The sequence below is a fragment of the Talpa europaea genome (assembly GCF_964194135.1).
Source record: "Talpa europaea genome assembly, chromosome: 9".
Classification (NCBI taxonomy): Eukaryota; Metazoa; Chordata; class Mammalia; order Eulipotyphla; family Talpidae; genus Talpa; species Talpa europaea.
Genome location: NC_140076.1, coordinates 58,130,166 through 58,151,688, shown reverse-complemented (window position 1 = coordinate 58,151,688; position 21,523 = coordinate 58,130,166). Strand labels below are relative to the sequence as shown.

Here is a 21,523-nt window from a genome sequence, read left to right as displayed (position 1 = left end):
GAAACTTCTATCTGATAAAGAAACAGACATCTCAACAAATATTCATAGTATAATGTGCAGGAGACTAGAGAGAGCTTGTCTTCTCATGGATGCATCTGGGGGATTCGGGGAAGCATCTTAAAGGAAATGAGACTGAACAGGAACTGACAGAATAAAGGACAGATAGTGAGCCAGGTGAGGAAAGGTGAGAATGGATTTTTTGGAGCAGAAATAGTCAAGGCACAAATGTCTGTAACTATGTGGTGTATTCAGAAACTACAAGCTATTCTGAATACTCTGGCCTGAAATCCAAGGTGGACGATGGCAGGATGCAGGACTGAAGAGGTGGATAGGGATGGTCATTGAGGGCTTGTGATTGCTGTTAATGTGCTAGAATTGTCACTAGTGGACTTTATGCAGTGGGCTGTCACTGACATTGTAAGCGAGAGACAATCTCATCTACCTGTTAGCTCATTCTGCAACAGCTTGAAAGATTGACGTACAGGGTCAAGAATGGATATTTAACCTCTTGATGGGACATGAAAGAAAGGATAGAATTATAAAGAACCTATCACAACTCAATACTGTATAATACAAATGGAGTAACTGAGGACAAAAGAGGCTAAGTGTGACCTATGCAAGGTTATATGGAAATAAAATTTGTTGGCAGTCAAATCAGGACCAAGGACCCTGGCCTTCTGATTTCCAGCCCAGTGACTTTTCCACTCAGCAATGCCAAGATCAGTCCCAGCATCCTGCTTGTTAGGTGATATCTTAGAGAAACTTGAAGCTTATTTGGCCAGGATTTTCGTTGTCATTATCTAGGAGATGAGAACTATCCTTGCTGGATAAAGAGACCCTGTATCAAGTCAGACTGGGAGGGAATGTCTCTGTTTATCTTCTTTCTCTCTGGCTTTAGATCTCTCCCTTGCCTTTGCCACCCTCTTTTTGTCCTCCAGAAAATCTTCTCCAACTACTTCTTATTCTCCTCTGCTGAGTCCAGGCTATATACCACAAAATCTAGCACATTTTCTTTCCCCATTTTCTCAGTATTTTAATCAAACCATTGTATCATTGTTAAGCACTAGGACAATTTAGAGGGCACATGGTACAATAACCCAGGTCAACTTTTTTCCATATAACTTCTCTCTTTGTCTATGTACATATAACTTTTCACATAGCAGCCTTTTTTCTGCATGAATACTGGTGGTGTTGCCTCATTTTCACTAAATCATATCTGTATATATTTTCATATATATTTTTACTAACTTTATAGTATTCCTTATAGTAGAAACAACAGGAAATTTAGAGTGAGGCCTAAGGTTTGGAACAAAAGACAATTTGAATCTGTTTCCTTGAATATAAAATGTAGATAATACTAGTACCTTGGGTGGGCCTTCCCTGGTGGTGTAGTCGGTTGAGCGCAGCAACGCCAGTTCAATCCCTGGCCGCCGGCAAAAGTCCAACATGGCATGCAGACCTCTCCTGCTGTGCCTGCTCTCCCCTCAGCAGTGTACTTCATCAGTCTGTCTGTTCTGTTCCCTGCTCTGGCTCTGGTAAATTCTCTCACCCTCCCGCACTCCTGACTACCCAGTGCTTGTATAATTAAATAAATAAATCTTTGGGGGGAAAAAAAAAGAAGAATGAAGCTTGAAGCTTGACTACTACCTCACACCATGCACAAAAAACAACTCAAAATGGATTAAAAACTAGACATAAGACCTGAAACCATAAAATATATAGAAGGAAATATAGGCGAAACACTACATGACATGCACCTCAAAGACATCTTTACAGACACATCACCCAAAGCAGTGATAGTGAAGGCAAAGATAAACAGCTGGGACTACATCAAATTAAAGAGCTTCTGCACAGCAAAAGAGAAAATAACCAAAACAAAGAGAATCCCCACCAGATTTAATAGTCCTGAAAGTTGTGTTACATTTCTAACCCGAATGCTAAACTCTTCGTTTGTTAAGCAGACTTGGAATACTATATCTGACATTACGAATAAATTTACACACAACACTAATGATAAAGGACTGATCACAAAAATCTACAAAGAGCTGATGAGACTCAGCAAAAACAAGGAAAATAATCCAGTCAAAAAATGGGCAGAAGAGCTAAAAAGAAACTTCTCCAAAGAGGAAATGCAAATGGCCAACAGGCATATGAAAAAATGTTCAACATCACTTGTAATCAGGGAAATGCAAATCAAAACTACCATGAGATACCATCTTACACCAGTGAGAATGGCACATATTAAAAAAACTAGCAACAACAAATGTTGGCGAGGTTGTAGAGAAATAGGAACTCTCCTACATTGCTGGTGGGAGTGCAAACAGGTCCAACCACTATGGAAAGCTGTGTGGAGATTTCTTGACCAGCTAAAAATAGAGCTTCCATATGATCCAGCAATTCCACTCCTAGGTATTTACTCAAAGGACACAGAAACATTAATTCTAAAGGGCACCTGCACTCCTATGTTTATAGCAGCACCATTTACAATAGCTAAGCTATGGAAACAGCCCAAATGCTCAAAAATAGATGACTGGATAGAGAAGATGTGGTGTATATACACAGATGTGGTGTATATACACAGTGTATATAAGATGTATATGTATATAAGATGTATATGTGGTGTATATAAGATGTGGTGTATATACACAGCGGAATATTACTCAGCAATCAAAAAAGATAAACACATGTAGTTTGCAGCAACATGGATGGAGCTAGAAGGGATCATGCTCAGCGAAATATAAGTCAGAAAGAAAAAGAAAAATACCGGATGGTCTCGCTCATAGCAGGAATTTAGAAAACCTAAAAAAGGGACCAGGAAAAAGACTAATTAATGCAAAGTAAAAATCAAAATCAACAAGCAACTATAAACCAGAGACACACTAAGAGGGACTGGGGGAAGGGGAGGAGGGATTAGGGTCAAAATAAGGGGGGTACAATTGTATGGGGAATATAACCAAAATGAAAATGCATACATTGTACAAAAATGAAAAATGATGTAAGAATTATATAAAATAAAACATTAAAAAATAAAAAATAAATGTAGACAGATTTAATAGTACTGAAAGTTGTGTTACATTTCTAACCCGGATGCTAAAAACTTCGTTTGTTAAGCAGACTTGGAATATTATATCTGACATTATGAATGAAAGTATGCACTTAAGGATATTAACTTTAAATGCAATTTAAACTAGAATGAATTCACCTTTTTGGTATATGACATGTTTTCTCAACAATCCAAGTTTAATAAATGTATCCTTATATGCAAAAAAAAATAAAGACTAAAAAAAAGTAGCAGTTTAATCAAACTTCTGAAAAAATAAATTCTTGGTCTTAATCTTTTGGACTTTCTACACCATACCTCTTTCTATCCCTAAATTGTCCATAGAGTTCACACACATGCATATTTTACACATGATTAATATTTGGTACAATAAGAAGGAACTATAAAACACAAATTATAAAAAATGAATGGGAGAACCAGCTAGAAATCTAAGCCAGTGTAAGCTCTGCAAAGGTGGGGATTTTTGTTTTCTTCCCTCCAGTGTCTAGAATAGTGCCCCATATGTAGTAGGCAATTCAGTACATATTTCTACAATAAATAAAACAGAAAGGGACTTTATACTTCATAAGCAATTACCATGAATGAATAGTTTATTTATACTATCTTATTTAATATACTAGTTTTACAGATGAGACCAAGACTCAGAAATTGCATACCTAGCTCAAGACCACACACAACTAGAAGGCAGCTGTCAGGATTAAACCCCGTTCTGTGGGTTTCTAAAGACATACATTTCATTCTGCCCGTGTAACTACTTACTCAACTTGATCAAGTCACATAGCAACTCGTATTTCTTTCAGTTATATAGAGGATTGGACCAGAGTCCCATTCCACGGAATGAGTCCTTGAAATGGGGAATAAATCCAGATGACAGTCACAAGGCATAGTGCCTACTCTGAGTTCACAGTCCCCTTCCACACCAATGCCAATCAGCCCTTACCATTCCCTGCCACTTGACATAGACTCAGCTCTCCCCATTTAAACCACTACATGTTCTCTCCTCTTGTGTCTTGGGTTTATCAAGCCGAACCTGATGTCTTAGGGCCTGATTTCCTGCCTTTAATCTTTAGTACCATCACTGGCATAGTCATTAATCACATCACTTTCTGTATAAAATCCAATTTTATACAGAATTTAAGACTATGTTTTTTAAAAAATGTCAGAGGAATATAAAAACCAGATTTGAGTCCTTAAGAACATAATGGAATGGTGAACCTCTTTACTCCCCAATAGACCCCAGATTAAGACCCCCTTGGGCCTCTTGCCCCCCTCTTAGCCCTACCCCAAAAGTCCCATTAAGTCTCACTCTGCCTCTGACTCCGCTTACCTTGGCTAACATACAGTTTAAACCATAAGTTATTGAATTTCTCTTTCAAAAATTTCCCCAGCCTCAATTGGATGCTCCTTTTATTCTCAGCGCAATGCTACAACAAATTTGTTGGTTGGAATTAAAGGAAGAATGGTACAAAGGGAGGAAAGAAGAGAAGGGGGAACAAAGATTATCACACTTAACATTTCTCTCCCACAAGACTATAAAGTTCTGGTGACAGAGATTATAGCGCTGGAATGCTGAGTACATAAGTCCCCCTCTTTTTCTGTTCTGCACCTTCCCATTTCCTAATTAAAGTCCTCCCAAACCATCCCCTACTCCTCATTTCTCCTGAAAGAACTCATGGAATTCACAATTATATCCTAGAGGTCCTTTTTCTGTCACTTGTCCAGTTACAGTGTTCTCATTCAGTATGTCACAAATCAATCCTTGTTTTAATATAAATTTCTGCCTTTAATACAATTTTTTTGAATGTGTAAGAGTCTATGCTTAACATGGGTCTCTGTATTGTTGTATTTTGGGTTGGGGTTTAGGAGAGGCATTAAACTCACTATTACTTTTGTTTTTTTTTAATTAATTTATTTATTTTTAATTGAGGCAATTTTGGGATACCCCCATCAGGCATTTCCATAGTGCACCCACAGCCCATTTACCCATATTCCACCACCATAGTCCATGGTGCGTCCTTCCTTCTTTATTCTTACCCATCCTTCCCTCTTCCTTCCCCTTGGTGCTTTACGTTCTGTAGCCAGCTGTCAAGGGTTGGTTTTTGAGCTTGTCTTTATCTGACTATTAATTTAGATACTTTATTTACACATATTAGTGACACCATCTGATATTTCTCTTTCTCCTTATGACTAATTTCACTTAGCATTATCCCTTCAAGCTCCGTCCATGTTGCCGCCAATGGCATGAGTTATCTTTTTTAATTGCTGAGTAATATTCCATTGTGTATGTGTACCACATCTTCTTGATCCATTCATCTGTGCTGGGCCACTTAAGGTTGTTTCCATAGTTTAGTTATAGTAAGTAGCATTGCAACAAATATGGGAGTAAAGGTTTCCTTTTGAATTAGTGTTTTTGAGTTTTTTGGATAAATGCTTAGAAATTACTGGGTTCAATGGCAGATCCATTTTTAATGTTTTGGGACACCTCCAAACCACTTTCCATAGGAGGGACCAGGTTGTATTCCCACCAGCAGTGTAAGAGGGTTCCTTTTCTCCACATCCTCACCAGCACTTGTTTTTAGTCTTTTCAATGTGCCATTCTCACAGGTGTGAGATGGTATCTCATTGTAGTTTTGATTTGCATTTCTCTAATAAGTGATTGTGCACACTTTTACGTGTTCCTGCTGTTCCTATTTGAATGTCTTCTTTGAAGAAGTGTCCGTTCAGTTCTTCTGCCCATTTTTTGATTGGGTTGTTCTGTTTTTGTACACTTTATATGCTCTTTGTATATCACTCATTTGATATCAGTCATTTGTCAGATATATGGTGTGAAAATATTTTCTCCCATTCAGAAAGGTGTCTTTTCATTTTAGTTACAGTTTTTGTTGCTGTACAGAAGCTTTTTTAGTTCAATATAGTACAAGCTGTTTATGTTCTCTTTTGTTTTTCTTGCTGTTGGGGATGACTCCCTAAAGGACTAACTAAAACTTATGTCATTAAATGTGTTGGCTATGTATTCTCCTATGTATTTTATAGTTTCAGGTTTTACATCCAAGTCTTTGATCCATTTTGGGTTTGGTGTATGGTGTGAGTTCATGGTCTAGTTTCATTTTTTTTACATATAGCTGTCCAGTTTTCTCAACTCCATTTATTGAGGAGGCTATCCTTGTTTCAGTATATGTTTTTGGATGCTTTGTCATACACAAACTGTCCATATATATGTGGGTTTATTTCTGAGCTCCCAATTCTATTCCATTGGTCCATGTGTGGTCCAGTACCAGGCTGTTTTAATTATTAAGGCTTTATAATATAGCTTAAGGTCTGGAAGTATGATACCTCCATTCTCTTTCTTCTTTGTCAAGACTGCTTTTGCTATTTGGGATCTTTTGTGATTCCATATCAATTTCAGCAGTATTTGCTCCAGTTCTTTGAAATATGCCATTGATATTTTTATTGAAATTGTGTTGGATCCGTATATTGCTTTGGGTAGGGTGGCCATTTTGACAATATTGATTCTTCTAATCTGTGATCAGGGAGTATTTTTCCATCTCTTTGTGTCTTCTATTTCTTTCAACAATATCTTATAAATTTCCTTGTATAAATCTTTTATCTCCTTTGTTGGGTTTACTCTTAGGTATTAGGTATTAATTTTTTTGTGGTGTAATTTTAAAGGGATCATTTTCTTAATATCTCCCTCTTCTATCTCGTTGTTTGTGAATAGGAAGGTAGTTAATTTATGTGTGCAGGGATTTTATACCCTGCCACTTTGCTAAATTGATTGTTTCAATTGTTTTTTCCATGGACTCTTGATGATTCCCTGTATATATTTATCATGTCATCTGCAAATAATGATAGCTTTACTTCTTTTTTTACAGTTTCCCTTTATATTTTTCTTTTGTCTAACTAGACCTTCTAATACTACGTTGGCTAGCAATTCAGCTTTGCTTTTTATGGAAACTTGTAGTCTTTCATAAATGATATCAGAAGAAGGCATGGGAAACAAAGATGAGATTACACAGAAAAACAACAATTGGGAATTGGTTTTCACCCCATTTCTGAGCAGTAAGATAAAGTTAAAACCCTCCTAGGAAGTCTCTAAATTCCCTTTGCCACTCATTCCACAAACCTCTTTTTTCAAAATTCCATGGCCAAAGGCATAAAAAAAGTATAAAAAAATTCAAAGCAATCCTAGTAACATTTGTGGTAGAAAATCTGACCACATTGGTATGTGTGAATTTCATATTATTCTAAACTCCCATTATTCTCCATAGGCAAATATCAGGGGTCCTTTGAATGCCGATATTTGGAAAGCTGCCAAAGAACATCCAAAGGGTTTCTAATGAGAACTCAGGGGCCCTGACCTTGGGGGCTGTAAGTCCCACCTTCCCACTCCCAGCTCCCACCTGAGCTTAGGGGCCATGTAGGTGCTTCATAGGAGGAGAAGTATAAACACCCCAAGGGTTCTTAGATGGTGTGAGGCTACCCTACAACAAAAACCTCAGTAAATAGAAGAGAGAAAAAAAATCACTCATACTTTTTTAGTAGGGATCTTCCATATTCTTACAAATATTCTAACTGTGCTAGTGCAGTCTTATCATTTCAAATATGTGTTTAAATGGGAATAGAATATATTACATGCATAATTTTCCCTCAAATTGCATTTGTGAGATACAAGCCTGGGTAATCCTGCTCCTTTTCCAAAGCGAAATGCAACTCTTGTGTTTCCAGACATCTCTGTGAAGCAAAGCCAATACCTTCCCATTTCTAACTTGAACACAAGTAACTATTATGTACTTTTCTGGAAACTATGACAGAATGTTATTCATCTGTTTGTTTTAATGGTTCATGGCCAAGAGGGGAAAAAACTTAAAATTTAATTTAATTTTTTAAAGCAAAAAACGTGGTGTGAGAAAGAGGGATTCTTTTGCTAAGGAAATAAATGTTAACAATTATCAGTATCCAGGTGTGGGAAACAGCAAGTGATATTTGACACAATCACCTCAAATTGCTTGGACTCACAGAGACATTCCAGTATGAGAAGGGATATTTGAGTTAGCTAAATTCTCAGCCTTAAAGATTGAGGTCTTCTCTGAGTCATCAGCCCTCTGGGTTGATGTCCTGGATTGGCTCGCTTTGAAAGCTGACCTTAAAGGTCAAGTATGTTAACACATTACCCACTTTGATACCCATTTTTGGTTTGATCTTTAGAAAACAGATTTTGTGAGAGAAGTTTGTGATCACATATTTAACCTGTGCTCTCCTGAGTGAGCCAGCCAAGGTCTTACTTTTGGTCCCTTCAACAGCTCCCCTTGCAGGACACTCACCTTCTCATCTTCACTCCAACCAGCACTTCCCACTTCTCCACCTATAATTTTGATGCACCTTCTCCAAGGGCCTTTTATTCCAAGGTGTGTGCAGTTAAAGCTGATAAGCCTTAAATGATTTCCGCTCTTCCTGGTTGGCAGATAATCAAGGATGCTTCAAGGCTAGAAGTTGTCCAGAAAAAGGAAGGACATATTTTTGGAAAGGTAGTAACTTACATCCCACATCAGATTTTAATCTGTTCTTGAATTTTGTGTCTGTGAGCTTTTATCCACATTCAAATAACTCTGCAGTCTTTACTGGGATCCTTAACTTTATGCATCCCCTTTTTCATTAAAAGACAGTTAATTTTCATCTTTAAGAGATCTGACGGTACCTCCCAAGGTCAAACCCTTCCTCCTAGGCAGGAAGCTTCATACCCACCCCCTGGTTACTAAAGCCAATCCTGGGAAGCACCATGTGTGTGAATCTGCCATGGCTATGCTTTAGCCAGGCCAGCTAATATGTTATCTGATAAACACATTTTAAAGGTATTTTTCCTATCCATTTATGAACATGATGCTCACTTGGGCAGGCACTGGCAAGTTATTTTTGTTTGAGCAAAGAGAAATTACTTTCCATCTGAGAAAATCTTCACTTTGTGCTTCCCTATCTCTTTAACCATTAGTTTTCCTTCAAACTGAGATTCAGGGTTTTGAGCAGAGGCATCTTGATGTGATTTCCTCCTTGACTCAAAATGGGGCTCTTGAAAGGGGCTTAATAGGATAAAATCTGATGTTTTGGATTATTTCATTCACTGCAATCCATTCCCATGAGGCTGCCATGCTGTGGCTTGGAGAACCACTCTTCTGGCTTTCTAGTTGAAGAGCCATGAGAATCAAAACAAAGAAACCCGCTGTTACTGTGTAAATTGCCAATGCAGTTTACCACACAGCTACTCCTTAAACCTCTTCTTAGAACCCTCGGCTGGAAATTCCAACCACTGACTCTCTTCTAAGGCCTCTCTACCTGTTCCTTGCATATACATGATATTTCTTTTTTTTTACTTGAGATGATATTCACATAACATAAAATTAATCATTTTATAGTATACCATTCAGTAGCAGTTAGTACATTCACACTGTTTTGTGATCAACACCTCCATATAATTCCAAAACATATTCATTATTACAGAATAAAAGACCATACTCATTGAGTAGTTATTCCTTATTCTTCCTTCTCCCCAGCTAGTAACCAACTTCTGCTTTCTGTTTCTAGGATTTACCTATTCTGAATAGTTCATTTAAATGGAATAATATAATATGTGTCCTTTCATGCCAGGTTTATTTTACTTAGCATAATGTTTTTGATATCCTTCTTATTTATGGCATATTTTAATACTTCATTCCTTTTTATGACTAAATAATATTCCACTGCACATTTCTACCATATTTTGTCTATCTGTTCTTCTGTTGATAAGGTTGGGTTTGTTCTACCTTTGATGTGTGAACTCTGCTGCTAAGAACACTTGTGTACAAGTTTTTGTTTGAGTTTTTGCTGCTAAGAGCACTTGTGTACAAGTTTTTGTTTTTGTTTTTAGTGCTTGTAGGGTAAAGAAAATGTCAGGCTTTTCTGCCCTTCCGCCATCAGGATAGATGATGGATCCTTGTCCTGAATGCATGCCTGATGGCGGGCACCTGGAATAGGGTGTGGGCATAGGTAGATGGGATTCAGCTGAGTTAAGACTATGCTTTTAAGGGCGGTGTCATGGGGGGACGCTAGCAGCACCAGTAGCAGCAGTAGAAGCCAAAGCAGTAGCAGCAGCCACAGCAGCAGCAGAAGCCGAAGCAGAAGCCAAAAGAGAAGCCGAGAAGCAGCAGAACGAACGCTAGAGAGCCCAGATAGAGTGAAGACTTGCTGGGGGCTGGGAGGCTGGCAGGCCTCCCAGCCCCCCAGCCAGCACCCCTGCCTGCCATATGCCTGGTGAACCCAAATAAAAAACCTGCAAAACTACTGAGGACTCTGGCTCCTCCTTTACCCGGTCTGCATGGGATCAGAAAACCTGCACTGTGTCCTGTCCTGCCCCTTACAGTGCTTTAGTTTGATGAGCTTTTACAATTAGCAAATTACCTCTATGTCTATTCTCTTCCTGCTAGGGAGAAACATGCCTTTTAACTGGTCTTATTACCCCAAAGGAGAACATTTTAGGGCCTAGCTCTTCAGGAAGAATCAGTTCAGCTGAGTAAGTCTGTTAGATCTGCCCATAATCTAGTGGAAACTTGATATGAAAGAAAGTAATTTCTAGTTCAGAGGGTGTTTCTGATATGAAGAAAGTTCCCTGGCAGTGGGTGAACGGTGAACCCGGGACAAATCCACAGCTGTTACAGTTCCATTGGTTAGTCAGGCAACAAGCCTTTTTTCTAACTCTGAAGCCCTGGATGTGAACATCTGTCTGCAGCACCCTCTCCATGTCTGCTGAGTTGGGCACTGGGCTGGGCCCTACTGTTTGAGGCTGAATCAGACATGGTCCTTGTCTTAGAGTAGCAGCAAGGTAGGCACTAAATAGATGAACCTAATACAAAGTCAGAAATGTGCTGACTGGTGTGATAAAGATATTAGGTAGGAGTTGGGGGTGTCTAACTTCTTTCCAGGAGGAATTAGGAGCATGTGACTCTTAAGGAGGACAAGGCATTCATGAGTGTGAAAGTGGGTAAAGGGTTTGCCAAGCCTTGGGGAGGCATGAGGCAACCATGAAGCAGCAAAGTGCATTCTCTGTTTTGAGTCTAGCCAGGTCACTAGTGTGGCTGCACCATTAGATTCATAAGTTTGACTGGCAGAGGACAAGGCTGGAAAACTGGAAACTGAAGAAAGTGAGAAAAGTATAATGATTTTTATAGAGAAAATGACCTTATCAAGTTTTTATTCTGAGATAACTTTGTGACTAGGTGAAGGGTGAACCAGGTGAGAGAGGTCTCATCTACTAATGACTCCCAAGCCCCCCTCCGCAGATGTGCCTGTGCTGTCATCTCAACTGGCACCAGGCTGCTCCTGGACCTGCATGTAAAGCAGGGGAGGGAGATGGCTCTTTGCCCCCAAGCACACTTCTTATTGTTGCTCCAACCTTCCTTGCTGTACAGCTTTGCATAAAAAATAAAGTACCCACCGCAGCTAGTAACAATCAATCTATGTTAATGTCTTTCTGATCCAATGGGTCATCTCTCCTGGAAGCATGTGAATATAAAGTAAGTCAAGGCTCAAATAATGCATGAATTGTTAATGATGGGAATTAGTCATCCAGAGATAGGGATTTTTATCAGATCACTAGAAAGATTAAGTGAGGTCAGCTGAGATCCTTCCCAACACTCTCACATCATAGCATCTCCTACTCTGTCTGCACACAATAAAATGCCCACTCTCCATCATCCTGTAAAACTTTCTATGTTTTCTTTACTTTTTTGAAATATTTTTAAATTTCAGAGAAGTTGCACAAAATAGTGCAGAGCATTTCTATACATCCTTCACCCCATATGCTCTCTTAACATCTTGCATAAATATAGTAGAAGAATCAAAAGCAGAAATTAACATTAGAACAGTATTGGAAACAAATAGCCAAACTTCATTTCACACTTTCCCCACTAACATTAAGGTGCCCTTTTTTTTTTTTCCCGTATTTATTTATTTATTTATTTTTTATATCGTTGTTCATTTTTATACAATGTTTGACTTCTCCTCTCAGGTGTTGTAAGGGTGTCTTTTTAATCATGTGTCTAAGTCAACAGTCGAGTTTGCTCTTCTCTCTCTTCAATTGAGGCAGAAACCTTGCCCTACCCAGAAGCACTAGAGAGATCTTGAGGAGACATCACATAGTTCCAACTTGGGCCAACTCCATTTTGGCATCTATTAGGGGTATTCTGCATCTTTTCATTCCCCTTACCTCACCTACCCATGCTTTCATCTCCTTTCCTTGTCCCTGCTCCTAAAAAACTGTGTCTTGGCCTTCATATGCCCTTTATTTACAAGGGGTGTTTTCATTTTCAAGTGCTCTCTTCTTTGCTCACTGACCTGAGAAGTTTGCCCAGGAATGTGAAGCTACTGACTTCCACTGTCACTGTAAAACTCCCTCCCACTGCAAAAACTGTTGTTGCTTGTAGCAACAACACTTCCCTTTGCTTGGTTTGAATTGGTTCATGGGTAGATACTCCAGCTGCCACCATTTTGGCCACCAGCACTCACCTGTCTGGCCATCCCACATGAACTCCTTTCCTCAAGAAGCAAGAGAGGGCCTCCCCAGTGGCGCAGTGGGTTGGGGCTGTCTGCAGCCTCTGCAGCCTCTGCAGTGCAGGTTCAATTCTGCAGTGCAGGTTCGATTCCCAGCTGGCTAGGGAGATACCCACATGGCGTGGCAGACCTCTCCTGTCTCGCCCGCTGCTCCCCTCAGCAGTGCTTTCGGTCCATCTACCTGTTCTGCTCCCTGCTCTGTCTCTGGTGAATCCTCTCACCCTCCCGCGCCTCTGGCATGTACCCCAGCTCTTGTATAAATAAATAAATCTTAAAAAAAAAGTTACTTAGATTTATTTAAGAAAAAAAGAAGAAGAAGAAGCAAGAGACCCAAGAGACAGCGAAGGTAGAGAGCAAACTGTGTTTGCTTTTCCCAGTCACATAGGAGGGAATTGAGGAGGTTGTAGATAATTTTGTACACAAAATTACCTTTATGGGAAATATGAGTTCCCATTACAAGGCACCCCTGCATCTCAACATCACGGTGAGGTAGCTGGTACATGCTGGTGCCAGCCGCTGTGGTGAATGGTCACAATTCCATTTGCCCTTTTACAATGCACTTTTCTTCTCTGTAGAATTTAGCCTCAGGCACTCTCATTGCAAGTGTCCTTGCACTTTTGCTGCCGCTTTGTGTTTTTAATTTGCTGAGCATGGAGGACATCAATGATGAAAGAAGTGTGAGGAGGAGAAAAGCATAAAACTGACTGATGCTGGAAGAGCATTTGTTCCCCGTCAGCCAAAGCCATCAGAAAAAATAGAAAGGATGAAAGGCATTTATGACTTCATGTTTAAAAGAAAACCATTTTGCCTCCCACCAGACACCAAGGTATCTTCACAGCAGAAAGTCCCTGTGGGCAATGCAAAAATCTCCATAACCAAACCTTTTGGAAGGTAACTGCATACCTTGGTTGCAGTCATTAAGTTGGAGCAAATCTAACTCTTCTACTTGTATAAGTTTGGACAACTTCTTTACTCTTTTTGACACTTAGTTTTCTCATCTGTAAAGTGAATGTAATTACTCCTTCACCTTCTCTCTAAGACTGTCATTAGGATTAAGTAACTTAATATCTATTTTATATGTAATGAAACATAACAGTTCCTGTACAGAATAAAAGCTCATTATCCAACCTCATTTATAATTCAGCTGATTTAATTAAAAACAGTACTGAAGGGCTTCCCTGGTGGCTCAGGTGGTTGAGCGCCACACTATGAAGCTGTCTGCAGCCTCTGCAGTGTGGGTTTGATCCCGGCCAGCCGGTGAGAATCCCACATGGTGAAGCAGACCTCCCCTGTCTTGCCCGCTGCTCCCCTCAGCAGTGTATTTCATCAATCTGCCTGTTCTGTTCCCCGCTCTGTCTCCCGTGAATCCTCTCACCCTCCCACACATCTGGCCTGTACCCCGATTCTTGTATAAAAATAAATGAATCTTTAAAAAAAAAAAAACAGTACTGAAAAGCAGAACATCATAAGGGATCTAACAACACAGTGTAATGACTTGAACTTGAATTTTAAATTTAAATCCTAGCTCCACCACTTGCTGCCTTTGTAAGTTTAAGTCAGTTTCTTCACGTCTGAGAACCCTAGTTTCTCCCTCTGTAAAGCAAGCATGATAATACTCATTTGAAGGGTACAGTTCCATGGTTCTCAACCATCTTCTCATCACCCAAAAATTTTTTTTAATGTGTGAATACCCACATGCATCCCCAGAGAGTATAATTCAGTGGGTCCAAGGTGAACTTTGGACATTGTTACCTTTGAGAGCATCCTAAGGAGATTTTTTAAAGCCACCAGCATTGAGAACTGCTTCCTGGCAAATGAAATTAAGTAGTTTTGTTTTGTTTTGCTTTGTTTTTGTTTTGACCTCTGTCCCCAAGAGGCTGGACAGAGTATCAGGAGTTCTGGGCACACTGAAAAATTCAATATACCTGCAATTCTGAGCCGTTGATAAGAAATATGTGGCCAAGGAATTACATTCCCTTTTATTCTTAAAAAACATATTCAAAGAGTCTTTTTAGAGTCTTGAACTGGAAAGGTGGTAAGAAGTTTAGCCTAAGCCTCACACATAAAATATGGGAACTCCCAGTAGGTTAGGGATTTATATTAGGGGTAATTCCAGGGTTTTGTCCTCCCAAGAGATATAAATTGAGGCCTTGAGAGTTTAATGTGGGGGAGGAAGGAGTGTTCTCAGAATGACACCTTAAAAATCCAGAACTCTGTTAATGCCTAGGGATAGAAAAGCATCATCTATAATAGCAGGAGTGGCGGTGCTGGAGTCTATGCTGGTCTCAGTACTTCATTTTCCGAGATCCAAGACTAGGTCATCGAGAACCTTCTTTCTCCCCATAGGTTTATGGTATTAGTTACCCAATAAAAGTGGGGTTAATTTTACAACCCAAGTAAAGTTTAAGCCAAAAAGGCTTCAACATTACTCCAGGATTTATGAAAGTAAACATGTGGAGTGCTCACAGGATTTTGCAACATTAAAATTTCAATGTCTTTATGTCAGGTATATGATATATTCATTTGTACTCGTACTTAAAGGTTAAGTTTTTAAGAGCTTTGCAATACAAACTCTTTTCAGGACTAAGTTGAAGATACTTCCCCCATCTCTGCTTCAGTATGACTGTTTTAGTGAGTAGGAAACAGAAAGCCACTAAAAACGAGTGACCAACCCTATCATATTCCGCCCCCCCCCCCAATTTCCTGTTATCTTGGACTTTCTAGACTTACACACTGAGCCCCCAAGTGGGGTAGATAACACTGACCACAGTCCATCTTACAAAGTAGGAACTTAGTCCGATATTGTCCTTTAAATTAATGTGTTCTTTAGTAATTGCAAATACTTGAATAATAATCCTATTTGCCTCTGTGAAGCACTTTTAAAAAATTTTTGCATTTAATAGGCTTCTCGTGATTTTCACTTACAAGGTTGAGAGATCAATTATTTACATTTATAGAACAAAAAAAAAACATGTCTCAGAGGACTCAGAGTTTGCTAAGGATACTCAAATGATACAAACAGAGAGATAATGTTGTTCTCCTAACTTTTGCCCTAAAATGCTTTTCAGAAGCAATGAGAAGTAGCCAGTGAGGAGAAATGACATTTCTTCAAATGATATATGGATTTCAGCAAGCTCTGGGAGGAGGAGCATCCAGGGTGGAAGTCAACCTTATGTGGGCAGGTGGTTTTTTGTTTGGCTGTTGCCTCCCTTTGAGAAATAACTGGATATTCTGTACTCTGGTGTCTTGTGTTTATCAAGGCCCTGTGGAAGGTGAAAGCCTCTGTTCTTTCAAAGTAAACCTGACATCTTGTGCCCTCATCTCCAGCCACTTGCACATTGTCAGTAATCCCCTTACTTCCTGGTGTCCCTTGTCTTTAGGGTAAGATCTCTATTCCTCCCCCACTTTATTATTAAAATTTCAAGCAGCAGGGCCTCCCTGGTGGCGCAGCGTGGTTGAGTGCTGGGCTGCAAAGCTGCCTGGAGCCTCTGCAGCGCTGGTTCAATCCCTGGCCCCCGGAGAGGGTCCCACATGGCGCGCAGATCTCTCCTGCTACGCACTGCTCCCCTCAGTGTACTTTGTCAGTCTGCCTGCTCTGCTACCCGCTCTGGCTCTGGTGAATTTTCTCACCCTCCCGCGCTTCTAACTGTACCCAGTGCTCACATAAATAAATAAATCTTCTAAAAATAAATAAATAAATAAAATTTCAAGGCAGCAATATTTTAAAGGATTATTTTTATTTTTAATTATTTTAGAGGATCAAAATGTTTATTGACATGTTCTCTAGATTTCCTGGAAATTAGTGACTTGAAATTCTCCAGTTGGTGGTTTGCCCTGGCCCTCTTTCTGCAGCGTAGAAATAATGGATCTTCAGTAGTCAGTAGCCATGTAACTGGACTGTCTTCTGGTTTCTTCCAGCTGCGCCCAGCATCTCACCCTGTGGAACCTCCTAGTTGACATATCAGTTGGAGTGGATCTTGTGCATAATGCACCCACGCCTTTGTAGCAAATGAAGTAGAAATAATCTGTGCTTCAAAAAAACAAAACAAAAAACTGTAGAACGTGTGCCCAGATTTCCAACTCATTTCCTCTTTACTCTTACTACATCATCTTCCAGCCCACCACCAGCTGCGAAAATAAAAGTGTTTTCTCCCATATTTAAGGATGATTTTGTGCTTCAGGATGATTGGGGGGAGGGAGGCTGAGGGGGGAGGTGGTGAAGGAAACTTGACCAACATGACCAACAGATGTTTTAAGTGAAGGATGGAAGTGAGAAGCCTGATTCCTTAGCCCAGTCTTTAGGCTACTGTGCCCGACTACGCCCCCTAGTGACTTTTTAGGACATCGCACGGTCAGAACCAACTATGTACTGCAACAGCTAATGCTGTATTTTATTTTTAGAGATGAGTATGAAGAAGATGGATTCTGCCAACCATACAGAGGGATTGCATGTGCCAGATTTATTGGCAACCGCACAGTCTACATGGAGTCTTTGCACATGCAGGGGGAAATAGAAAATCAGATCACAGGTAGGTAAAAATAAAAAATTATATTTGAACCTTGAAGAGCTATTTTTTCACCACAAGTTTTATTGAGTTCTTCTCTTGACATGGGATGAGAGTAAGCATAGAGGTTGGGAGCAGGACCATAAAGAAGCATGAGATAGGATCTCTGTGCTCTGGAATTTACATTAAAATAATTTATTGAAGGTTGCCCTTAGAGGAAAAGGAAGCTTTGAGAAGTCTCACATTCATTCAAACACTCAATAAATATTATTGAGTGCTTTACACTTACCAGAAACTGGACTGGATGCTGAAGATGTGATGGTGTGATGAGTAAGCCAGTATGTCTCTTCCCTCACAGAGTTTTTGGAAACATCATGTAGCCTGAAAGGAAATGAATTTAGAGTTTAGAATTCTGCCTATTGATCCCAGATTTACTATTGCTGTGACCTTGAGATCTACTGACTACTGAAGATCCATTATTTCTTCAGATGAAAATCTCTTCATCTGAAATGAATGATAAAACAAGATGATCATAGGTCTCTTACAGACCTGGATTTCTGTATTTTACCCTTTGTTTTTCTGAATTGAAGGAATCTTTTTAATGGAAATCTATTGGCAAATCATGTTCTAGAACATGTGAGGTGTATTGGCAACCTTACACAATTTCGTAGTCTTAGTTCTGGTACTTACAGGAGTCTTGCATTTCTGAGGTTATCATGTCTCTGTTTCATGTGCCCTTGCAAGCCATTAAAACTGTCTTTATGAGATTCTAGTAAGTTTGCTGGATTTAGCATATAAGAAACTGGGCATCTAGTTACATTCGAACTTCAAATAAACAACGGCCAAATTTAAATATACATCCCAAAAGTTTATCTGAAATTCAGATGGAACTGGGTGCCTTGTTGTTTAGCTGAAAATGCTAGGATTTAAAAGACAGGCAAGAAACCTAAGGCAGGCACACAGAACAACAGAAGGTCCAGACACCATGTCCAGAGGGGTCCAGAGACACCTATTTAACTTGGAGTAGCAACTTTAGGAAGATGTAGGTGCCATTTGCTGAATCCCTCATGCTTTTAGGAGGGAGGACTGTGTGAAATTCCAGAGAACAGAAGTAGGACTGATGGGAGGAGCTGTAAGCTCATGTAAAGACACTTTAGCTTACTTTTCACTGAGTAGTCACAAAAATAAGTGGAATTTCTGATATAAATATTTAGTAACCCATTTGTAATAATCCTCTCTTGGAGATTTTCAAAGGATATCCTCTTACTGGAAAGTTTTACAGTTAAAAAAAAATCCACTTATCTTTGTTTATCCAGCCTTTCCCAAACTTGTTTGGTTATGGAACACTGGGGACTAGTGTTCCACCACTAGTTTCCCAAACACTCTTAATATTCTATAGAATTAATGTTGTGAGGAATATGTTTTGGGAAGCAATGCACCCACAACCTAAGAGATTGCCTTGTGAGGGAGAAGCTCCCTGTTGATGGAGGTATGGAAAGGGAGGCTGGTGCTATTTTTGTCCCTGGAGACCATACTGGATTCAGGGTAGAGTAAGTGACCACTCACATTCTGTGATACACCCCAGAACAACTGAGTTGTGCTCTTTGAGAATTTTCAAGTGAGTCCCCTCACTTTCAGAAGATGGAATAGAAAGCAGTCAAGCTACAAAGGAATTAAACAAGTCATCCAGGACCTCCCCTGGTGGCGCAAGTGGTTGAGTGTCACGCTGTGAAGCTGTCCACAGCCTCTGCGGCACTGGTTCGATCCCGGCCGGCTGGTGAGGGTCCCACATGGTGCACCAGACCTCTCCTGTCACGCCCACTGCTCCCCTCAGCAGTAGCAATGTATCTCGTTGTCTGCCTGTTCTGTTCCCCGCTTTGTCTCTGGTGAATCCTCTCACCCTGCCATGCATCTGGCCTGTACCCCAGTTCTTGTATGAATAAATAAATAAATCTTTAAAAAAAAAAAACAAAGAAGTCATCCAAAGACTGACAGCACTCAGAGGCAAGACACACATCCTGTGATCAGGTTCATCCATGCGAGTGAGTTCCACCCTGCAGCTGCCAACTGCTGTAGAAGCCTTACAAAATGAATAAAAAGTACCGGATGAAACCCAATGTTTTGTTGCTTTGTAGCAAAAATGAAAAATAAATTGTGCTTTAACCTAATTGATTCTTTTTATTAGGAAATGGTACATATGTAATTTAATCCTGTTTTTAACTTTGCAGTCAAAATGATTTTTTTTTCAACCCAGTGAAAGTAATCTGCTTAGACAACTGAAATGAATCTCCTTCTCTTGGCCATGTCTGTTTGAGCACAGCCAATCCCTTCCAATGTGTGCTTAGATCTCATATCTGTTGACTAGATAACTGGAGCAGATAAACCTTGGCCCCTGGGAGTTAATAATTGTGTTTGTTTTCCAGCTGCCTTCACCATGATCGGCACCTCCAGTCACTTATCTGATAAGTGTTCCCAGTTCGCCATTCCTTCCCTGTGCCACTATGCCTTCCCTTACTGTGATGAAACCTCATCCGTCCCAAAGCCCCGTGACTTGTGTCGCGATGAATGTGAAATCCTGGAGAATGTCCTGTGTCAAACAGAATACATATTTGCAAGATCAAATCCCATGATTCTGATGAGGCTCAAGTTGCCAAACTGTGAAGATCTCCCCCAGCCAGAGAGCCCAGAAGCTGCAAACTGTATTCGGATTGGAATTCCCATGGCGGATCCCATCAATAAAAGTAGGTGGTAGCCCCTGATCATCTGTGCTGCCTTGGGGCCCAGCATCCCCACAGCACAATGAAAAGTGTAAAATTATTCATATTGCTAGTCAGATTCCCTTCCAATGGGCTAAATACTTCCTGGGAGTAGAAAATTTAGTGGTGGATTAGATGAAAGTGTCTACCTTCAAGAAGATAACTTCAAAATAGGGTTGATGGTGCCTCAATGACTGCACATAAAAAGTGCCACATCCCTCATAATGCCACTGCTGGGTATGTAGTCAAAAGTAATGAAAATGGGTATTCAAATGAAAACTGGTATGCATGTGTTTATAACAATATTATTCACTATAGCTGAAAGATGGAGACAACTCAGATGTCCAACATTGGATGGATGGCTGGATGAGAAGGAATGAAGTTCTGATACTTGTTGCAACATGGGTGAATCTGGAAAACATTTTTTTAGTTATACACAGATCTTTATTTAAAATTCTGATCTTCTCAGCAGCTTTTTCTACCAACTTGGGGTGCAGAAACTTTAACAAGCATCATAATCCTTTGCTTAGTTTCATCCTTTGTGGGAACCTTAAGTGAAAAAAGCCAGACATTATTCCATGATTCCATTTATATGAATAATCCAGAATAGACAAACCAATAGACAGAAAGCAGATTAGGGTTGCCATGGGCAGGGGGCAGTAGGAAGTGACTGCCTAATGGGATGGGGGTCCTTTCAGGACAAGAGATTCAAGCATTCTAGAAGTCAAGGGTGGTAAAGATTGCACAATATTGAGAATGTAATAAATGCACTAATGATAGATTTTATGGTGTGTATTATACCACAATTTATATGTATACTCGCCTCCATCCTTTATCCTCTCACCACCACCAAACAAAAGACTGTTCCTTTGTACATTTGCCATTCATCGAATTAAACTGACTGGCAATTTTTTTTTTTATTTCCTTTGGTAACTAATACTATATTATGAAATAATTGAATGCATCTGAAATGCTTAGCATTGTGCTTAGCATATGGTCTTTACTATTATTCCTGTCATCACTACCCCTCCAAACTCCAATTTATTTCAACTCAATAGATGCTACAGTGCTTTCGAGTAGTGTGGTCACCTAGGAGGAGGACATAACTGGACCTCCTTCTCAAGGGTGTTCTGTCCATCAGTGCATAGATGGCCCAAATAAACATTTCCTATGAACTACCAACTTAGATTTTTTATCACATGATTCATGCTCTAAGGCATCAAAAGAAATGGAAAGTACAGTTGGCCTGAACCTTCCCTGAACAATTCATGAGGAAATGACTCCTGTGCCCACAGGTCCCACCCCAGTTCTGATTTTTTTCTGTGTTCAATATTAAAAATACTTGCAGGGGCCTCTCCGGTGGCGCAGCGGTTGAGCGCTGGGTTGCGAAGCTGCCCGCAGCCTCTGCAGCGCCAGTTCGATCCCCGGCTGCTCCCCGGCCACCGGAGGAGGGTCCCACATGGCGCGCAGACCTCTCCTGCCGCCCGCTGCTCCCCTCAGCAGTGTACTTCGGTCCTTCTGCCTGCTCTGCTCCCCGCTCTGGCTCTGGTGAATTCTCTCACCCTCCCGTGCTTCTGACTGTACCCAGTGCTTGTATAAATAAATAAATAAATAAATAAATCTTT

General features: G+C 40.1%; 1 protein-coding gene across 1 annotated transcript in view; it reads left to right on the top strand.

The window, feature by feature from the left end:
- ROR1 (receptor tyrosine kinase like orphan receptor 1) overlaps positions 1 to 21,523 on the top strand; it is a gene marked incomplete at both ends in the record, with an annotated part of 381,045 nt that overhangs the window by 320,435 nt on the left and 39,087 nt on the right. Inside the window, 2 exons of the mRNA XM_084242691.1 lie at positions 17,039 to 17,166; positions 19,566 to 19,883. Coding sequence (XP_084098817.1) covers positions 17,039 to 17,166; positions 19,566 to 19,883 — 446 coding nt within the window. The remainder of the gene's footprint in view (positions 1 to 17,038; positions 17,167 to 19,565; positions 19,884 to 21,523) is intronic.